General features: G+C 43.3%; 1 protein-coding gene across 1 annotated transcript in view; it reads right to left on the reverse strand.

The window, feature by feature from the left end:
- Positions 1-1,539: 1,539 nt before the first annotated feature.
- Positions 1,540-8,539, reverse strand: part of sorl1 (sortilin-related receptor, L(DLR class) A repeats containing) — a 125,646-nt gene continuing 118,646 nt past the window's right edge. The window contains exons 42-48 of the mRNA XM_008280571.1: positions 7,230-7,349; positions 5,056-5,220; positions 4,363-4,537; positions 3,952-4,058; positions 3,106-3,295; positions 2,249-2,461; positions 1,540-1,568 (exon numbers count right to left, since the gene is read on the reverse strand). Coding sequence (XP_008278793.1) covers positions 1,540-1,568; positions 2,249-2,461; positions 3,106-3,295; positions 3,952-4,058; positions 4,363-4,537; positions 5,056-5,220; positions 7,230-7,349 — 999 coding nt within the window. The remainder of the gene's footprint in view (positions 1,569-2,248; positions 2,462-3,105; positions 3,296-3,951; positions 4,059-4,362; positions 4,538-5,055; positions 5,221-7,229; positions 7,350-8,539) is intronic.

Consider the following 8,539-nt stretch of genomic DNA (forward strand, 5'->3'; position numbering starts at 1 on the left):
TTTTTTATATCAACAACAGATCAAATGACATGTACATGAGGAGAGTGTAGATGGGGCAAATTACAAGGCGCCTGTAGCGGCAATCTACCTCAAAAAAAATGCAACTGGAGGGAATTTGAAGACAACTCGTGATGGTGCGTAAAAACAACGTCCGCCATGGATGTACGTTTAACACTTTATTTAACCTAAGTTGCAAATCTTAAAAAACGCCTACAAAAAGGCCGGGTGACCTAAAAATGAGCTCATACACAAAAAGACAAAAAAATACTATAACACCCATTCAGAGAGTCACATGTGGCTTCTCCTGGCTCAGATCACCTGTGTCTCCCTTATCTAGCCTCTGCCTGGCTAATTGCTACCTATGCCCACAGGTAACCCCGGAAACCAAGTGCCTCACCAAAGACACACACACACACACACACACACACACACACACGCAGCATAAACCTATTGGATACAACAGCGACAATACATCAGATCAGTTTGTTCTTTTGCCCCCAAATGGCCAAAACACACAACGCCGTTTTAAAGATTTTAGTTGTTCAAGCTCAGATATGATGTTAAAATAAGAAAGAAAATAGAGGTGAAGTGTTCTGGTTTGTTCTCTGCAGGTGGCAGATGACAATGAAGGTTTATTTTCTATCTGCTCAAAGTCTAAATCTCACTTTGAACCAACTTAATCGGGACCCATCCCATTGCTCCTGTTACATGATAGTGCAGCGTTTTTCTGTTTTAAAATAATTTCTCATGAATCAATAAACTGTTAGTTTTGTTGAATCTAGTAGTTGGAGATCCCAGATGAAAGTGGTTTTAAAGTGAAGTGTCCCTATCAATGACGTCACTGTCATGGAAACATTACCTGCTGGATAGAGGGGTGTGCGTTCTTTTTTTTTTTTCTTTAAATATATTTTTGGGCTTTTGCCTTTATTAAAGCAATAGAGACTGGCAGGAAAAGAGGGGAGAAGAATGGGGGGAGACCTGCAGCAAAGGGTCGGACCCACGACCGCTGCATCAGGGAACTACAGCCCCTGTTTATGGGTCCCCCGCTCAACCAGGTGAGCTATGGGGGCGCCCAGGTGTGTGTTCTTGCTGCTGTTTTCATGCAAAACACAACATCACAACGGAAAATTTGCTAACAGCTTCTAAGGTTGTTATCACCGGCCTATGATTTCTATAACTTGCGTAAACAGGCCGCTTCCACTGCAGGAACTCGCAGGCTGTTTTGTTTCGCGCCTGGATCTTTGTGGGGGTTCTGCTCAGAACAACCATCCCTGCAGAACCTCTTTCAGGGCCAGAAAAAAGTGCGGTGGAGGGTGGTGGGGGGTTAGAGTCTGTCGTTTGTAATTTGTTAATGTGACTTTTCCCTCCAATGTGAGTTACAGGATTAAACTTTCTGAAAATCAAAGGTATGAACCACATTTTGCAGCCTCCTTCCAACACGTGAGCAGCAATAAGAAAGGAGGAGTTTCTGAAACGCTTGATTCACACGGTCAGATGTTAATGAATCTGGTTACAAAGCGCATCTTGTTGTTATCACTATCAGCTTTCTGGTGATGCTCTACTGGCTCCTGAAAGAGAATCATATTACAGGAGTCCATTTCATCATTTCCACATTCTACGGCCAACATTCTGCCCTTCTCAGGGTGGCTAAAGTGCTTGGCTATACATTACAGGCTTTTCTAACTATTATGATCCAGCTATATGTGAAACTGCATCTCAAAGAGGCCGTGATGCTGTGGCTAGAGACCACAAAGAAATGAGCCACGTCATAACTCTTCAGTGACAGTGGTTTCAGCGAACTGTTGAGCTGATAGAAAACTAAACCACTGGTGAATTTGTGCTGTATGAATAATAATGCAATAAACCATTTGTCTTGTAGTTTCAGGAGGCAGCAGATACACTGATTCATACAACAAACAGATAAAAAGGGGGGAAGCGGCTTGAAGGGAAACTCTACATTTGCTTTCTTTGGTGTGGACAAGCTTTATCAGTGTCACTATTGTTTTGTTGAATCTCTTTCAGAATCTCCACCTTCAACACTTTACTGGACAACCACTGGGAGTTTGGGATGCAGTGACACAACTACGACAGCCAGCAGTCTCCCCTCCAACCAATCATGTCAATTTCACTCCTTGAAGAGCGCAGTTTAGTCAAAGAACCACAAACAGACTCTACTATCCTCTGCAGTGTCAGGTCAGTGTTTTCTCACCAACATCTAAATGGTCTGAGGCTCTAAATCTAAACTTACCCAGTTCATCCCCAGAGGAGAAGATGGCAGAGCCCAGGCGAGAGTTGTAGTGGGAGTTGGCGAAGGCGGTAAAACTGTTCTGCAGCCGGCGGTGTCGGAAGTAGAGCGCCACCAAGCCGCCGCACACTCCCAGCAGCAGCAGGAACAGGACCGGGACCACCACCGCTGCCATGTCTCCTGAGTGGCCCTCACTGCGGGAGGCGTCACTGGACCCTGAACACGTGGAAAAAGATCACTTAAAGCAGCGGTCCTCAACCACCGGGCCGCGAACTGGTACCAGGCCGTGGGTCATTTGGTAGCAGGTCGCACAGAAAGATTAAGAATGTTTTGTTTTTTATTTTATTTCAGGCAAAGTCTGCAGGGTGTTTTATTTTGAAAAACGACTAGCTCGTCTGCCGTCACTTCCTGCACTTGACTGTCAGTTTTCATGCCCGGCTGTAAATTGAAGCCGTCAGTCGAACTGCTGCCGAAATGAATAAAAAACAAACTTGTCTGCAGAGACTCGATGCTGACACAGAAGAAAAAGTAAACACATGTTTAGCAAATAAAAAGTGATTCATTTCCGACACTGTTTTAATAGGAAAAAAAACGGTTATTTGTTATGTGCACGATGACCTGTCCTTAGAAAACTGTCTTGCTTGAAACCGGTCTGTGGTGCAAAAAAGGTTGGAGACCAGTGATTTACAGCATGAATTTAAAATCTAATTCTTTTTAAACGCATGTGATTTCTGCAAGAGCTCAGACTTCAGAATAAGACACAGCTCAGACAGACATGGGGATGGGTTTGTGGTCTGTATGGCAGAACCGTAAGCTAACGTCCAGTCTCACTGTTTGAAAGTGTGTCTGTGTGTCGGTACCTGACAGCTGGTTGTAGAGCAGCAGTGCAGGCTCCCCACACAGCTGGCCGCTGAGCAGGCAGCGGGCCTGCACAGAGAAAGTGTAGTTGTGTCCCAGCAGCAGGCTGCTGATGCGGAAGTAGGTCTCTGTGGTGTTTCCCAGGTAGGACGTCTGGTTGGTCACGCTGTCGAACACGTGCACCTCATAGCCCTGTAAGCAGCACACCCAGACAGTCAGTGGGGGGCGATAACAGCACAGACACATGAGCATTAAAAGGAGAACTAAAATCACAAAAAGGTCATTCTTCTGTCAGGATTATACACTGAAACATCCCATGACTCTGCAAGGTGGAGCGGTGGTTAGCACCGTTGCCTCACAGCAAGAAGGTCGCCGGTTTGCGTCCCGGTGAGGACACCGGAATCTTTCTGCGTGGAGTTTGCATGTTCTCCCCGTGCAGTGTGGGTTCTCTCCAGGTTCTCCGGCTTCCTCCCACACAGTCCAGAAACATGTTGAGGTTAATTGGTGATTCTAAATTGTCCGTAGGTGTGAATGTGAGTGTGCTTGGTTGTCTGTCTCTAAGTGTAGCCCTGTGATAGACTGGTGACCTGTCCAGGGTGTCCCCTGCCTTCACCCTGAGTCAGCTGGGATAGACTCCAGCCCTCCGTGACCCTAGTGAGGACTAAGGTGTATAGATAATGGATGGGATGGGACATGCCATGACTCTAAGACTTCATAAATCTTATATCAATTACAGAGGTAGATATACAAATCTCTAGGCAAACTTTAGGAAGTAGGGCTATAAAAGAACTTGCACCATGTTGAAAATAACACGTAATGTAGAGACAGCACTGGTCAGCGTATCTCACCCTGCTCTCATTGAAGCCCTTCTCTCGCACAGCCAGACTCTTCCAGAAGAGGAACACGTGGTCTTTCTCTGTCAAAATTTTCAGGGCTTCTGGAGCTGGAAGAGGAACTACAGCAGAGAGAAATGATCTTTTAATTACTGTATTTCTCGGTGAAGACATGCAGAGTTTATGTAACGTGAGTATGATGGCAGGTGTAGTTTGTCAGCACTCCAAGCCTTGAGCCTGCTGCACAGTTACAAATACATGTAGTACCATGGAGAGTGTTGTGGTATTTACAAAACCATAATCACACACAAATTGTAATCTGATCATCTCTGATCCTGTGACAGTCACACAGATGTAACTGGTGAGGCTGCATGATATTGGAAAAATGGCTCCGGAATGATCTGAGTGCTGTGCACAGACACACACCTGTGCTGAGAGTGAAGCTGGCCTCCTTGCTCATGTTGCGCAGGCGAACAGAGACGCTGTACCGTCCTCCGGGCTCCAGGTTTTTCAGCTGGTACTCCACTGTGTTGTTCTGGGTTTTGAGCTTGTAGTCCCACTCCACCTTCCGGATCGCATCCCGCACGTGGATCACATATGTCTGAAGACATACGAAGAAAGCAGCCGTTAAAGAGGAAAACACGCCTCCAAGGTTGAGAAGTACAGGTGTTTGATGACTGATACAAACTCAGAAATGACTAGACTGGTTTATCGGCCAATTTAAAAGGAAACCGTGGAAACTAAGAATGTGTGCAAGGTAAAGTACTCAAGCAACTTTTAAAATGGAAACACACACAGCTGTTTCTAGAGGAGTGAACACGACCTACGTTATGGAGTCAATACACTTCCTGCTGCAGGATTAAGGTACCTGTCAGAACAAGTGTAAACATCGTTGTCGCTTTTTTTTTTTTTTTAGCAATAAAAACTAATTCATCTACACTTTTTAGCAGAAAACACGATTATTATTTGTTATGTGCACCATGACCTGTCCATAGAGAATTGTCTTGTTTGAAACCGGTCCATAGTGCAAAAAAGGTTGGAGACCACTAATTTCCAGCAGCCCACCCTCCTGATCCTCATGTGTCATCACCAGCACAGCGACACAACACAGTGTCGTACCAGAGGGGCGTTGGGGGTGTCGTAGGGCGGCTGCCATTTCAGCATGGCCTGAGTCTTGTCCACTCGCACGCGGTGGAGGTTCCTGGGTGGCAGCCTCTCGTTGGGAATCATTTTCACCACAGCGTAGTCGGAGGGAGGACCCAGGAAGGGAGAGACAGCTCGCGCCTGAGCACAAACCACAACAGTTATGATCACTCTGGTCCAACCACATGATAGAACGACAGCTGGACAGAGAATACCAATATTCACACACACGTTCAGTTCCCTAATACAGCATTACCCACACTGGGTTATGTCTTATGTTTTTGTAATGTTTATATGAGATGTAGAATTAACTGACTTCAACAATATTTAGGATTTTAAGCTTAGAAGTTGAGAATCTGATGTTTGTTTGGTTTTTTTTTTTTACCATTTCTGGCTGATAAATAGTGTCATTTTAGCATTTTTTAAAACTTTCACACTCACCAGCAGAAATGGGGCACTGGGGGTTCACAATTTTTTGACATACAGCCATGTTACTTTCTACAACTTTGTCAAACGGTAAATAAGCACCAACATGATGTAAACCAGGGATCTCCAACTACGGTCCTCGTGAGCTACTGTCCTGCAGGTTTTAGACGTTTCCGTACTGCAACACACCTGATTCACATTAATGGATCATTAACAGACTTGTGTAGAACTTGACAACAAGCTGTTGGAGATCCATCAATGTGAGTCAGGTGTGTTGCAGTACGGAAACGTCTAAACCCTGCAGGACAGTAGCTCACGAGGACTGGGGTTGGAGATCCCTGATATAAACCCTTTCACTCCTATTGGCCTTCGTTTCCCCTTACGTTTGTTTACATATATCTATCATATGATCATCAAATTTAACTTTGTAAGAAAGACAAAAAAATGCAGAACGACCAACCTACAGTGACAAATGGACCTCAAATAAATAGAAGAGTTGAAACAAACACAGAGGAGCTAACGTGTCACTTCTTACAAGAGACACTACGTTTATCTAGCAATGCATTCATTAAAGAAATAACACAAATACATATTATTTAGCATAAACCGTTAAACACATGAAGTTTTTGTGCAGAAGCAGTACCTCAGATAAGGATCCTGTACATACAGTGTAGGCAGACAGTCCTCAGTTATTTCATTTTTTCCAGTTTGGATCAATAAGCAACCGCTTGTAATATGCACATAGACTCAGCACACACTTTATTAAGAATACCATCCTAAGACGGGGTCAGGCTTCTCTTCAGTGCAAATTTGTCAGCTGCACATTTACGCTGCCGATGCCCTGTTTAACCACATCCCAAAGATGTTTTGCTGAATTCCCATCTGGTGAATGGGAAGGTCCCTGTCATGTTCAAGAAGCCAGTCTGAAACATGCTGCATTATCCTGCTGGAAGCAGTCATTAGGGAAAGATAAACTGTGGCCATGAAGGGACGAACATGGTCAGCAGCAACACTCAGACTAATCTGTGTGAAGGAGAACAACAGTGGGCCAAGAAAACATTCACCCCACCAGAAGCAGCATCAGTCTGGACGGCTGACACGAGGCAGGTTGAATCCATGGATTCATTCTGTTGATGCGAAATTCAGAGCCCACCATCTGCGTGCCTGACTTTAAACCCTTGCTATTTTTAACATTCGTCTTAAAACCGTATCTGTCGCTATGCATACTAAAGTGCTTGCATTTAAATTCATGTTTCACTACTAAGCTTTGATCAACTGCTTGCAACACCTCCCACATCGCCCCTCAGTACAAAGAGGTGCTTGCGCAGCTGTGGAGCACATCGTGGTGCTATTTGCACCTGCATTCGTCAAAATTAACACGAAATAATTTCCTCTTCTGAGCTGACTTTTTGTTTTTTAGGTGGAAAAATTGGGGGGAGGTTTATCCCTCAATTTTCTTCACACATGTTGCCGACACAGACTTTTCTGCTGAAGCTAATTTGGCTTCATGCCAGAACAGCCTTTTTCAGTGTGAAAACACGAAGGGTTTCACTGAAAGATGCTTCCACTTCAGACATCTGGGAGTTCTGACATCTACCAGATGTCTCTCCTGATTTAACACTGAATGGATTTGATCGTGTAATCAAAACTAAGAATGAAAGTTGCAAACAAAAAGAGGGGTTTTAAGTGAGGGGAGTTTGTAAAGAGTTTAGAGGAGGACTCACCAGGAAGAGATACTGTTCATCGCTGTCTACATTCAGTGTGAGGCTGAGAGAAGTGGTGTGGATCTGACGAGGACTGCGGTACAGGTCCAGGAAGGAGGTGGCATAAAACACCCCATACACCTGCACACACACACATAAAACAAAACACAGGGATGACTTCTTCTGAAATGACGGTTCAGTGTTGTGGTCGTTACTCATTCTGTCAAAAAAAAAAAAAAACACGTTGCATCTAAATATTGAAACTGATGTAGTTTCTGTTACAGATATGGAAAACGATCTGCTTTTCACGGGTTTCATGCAACAATTTGAAGGTTCTATTGAGGCATGGTACCACAGTATAGCACAGAGGTTCCACATAAAACAAATCTGTGTTTGCTTGAAGCCATTCATCAAGCAGGTTGTGCACGTTTATGAATTGCGAGCAGTTTAGCAAACAACTAACATTTCTCTCAGGCAGCTTCATTTTAAAATTTGTTGAATGAGAAGTTGAGATTTACGAAAGCAAACTTGGTAGGAGAATGTGGTTACCAATAGAGACCAAGGAGTATGACCGTTTTGACAACATGGTGAGTTATTATTATTTGTTTAAATCATACATATGGCCTACATATTTCACCAACTAGACAATACAGCTTTATGCATTTTTATGCAAAATGTCATCCCTGAACACATTGCTATTGCAGGTACACAGAATATTTGTGAAGTAAATTTTGATTAAATACTATATGTACAGCGTCCTCCATAATTATTGGCACCCCTGGTTAAGATGTGCTCTTTAGCTTCTAGTAAATTCTGTTTTTTTCTAAATAATATCGAACCACAATGAAAAAAAAAGAGGAAAATTCAACCTTTAATTCAAGTGCATTTATTCAGTGTGAAAAAAATCCCAAATTAAAAAATAATTATTTTACATCAAACCATGTGTACCACAATTATTAGCACCCTTGATGTTAATACTTTGTACAACCTCCTTTTGCCAACAATTCAGTTGAGTTGAGTTGAAGGTTACATTTCTCTACAGTTTTCAGTGTGAGAGTATGTTTCTGCAATAAAAACTGAATTTATTTTAAAGCTTTTAACACATCTTAACCAATAATTATGGAAGTCTGAAACGTGAAGTTAACATGGAAGTGCTTTACTTTCGTTAAAGATTCTATGCTCAGTTGCTCCAATTTGATAAAGATAGATTTGACATGTTGAGGTTAATTGGTGATTCTAAATTGTCTGTAGGTGTGAATGTGAGTGTGCTTGGTTGTCTGTCTCTAAGTGTAGCCCTGTGATAGACTGGTGACCTGTCCAGGGTGTCCCCT

This window comes from Stegastes partitus, unplaced genomic scaffold, assembly GCF_000690725.1.
Source record: "Stegastes partitus isolate 25-593 unplaced genomic scaffold, Stegastes_partitus-1.0.2 Scaffold199, whole genome shotgun sequence".
Classification (NCBI taxonomy): domain Eukaryota; kingdom Metazoa; phylum Chordata; class Actinopteri; family Pomacentridae; genus Stegastes; species Stegastes partitus.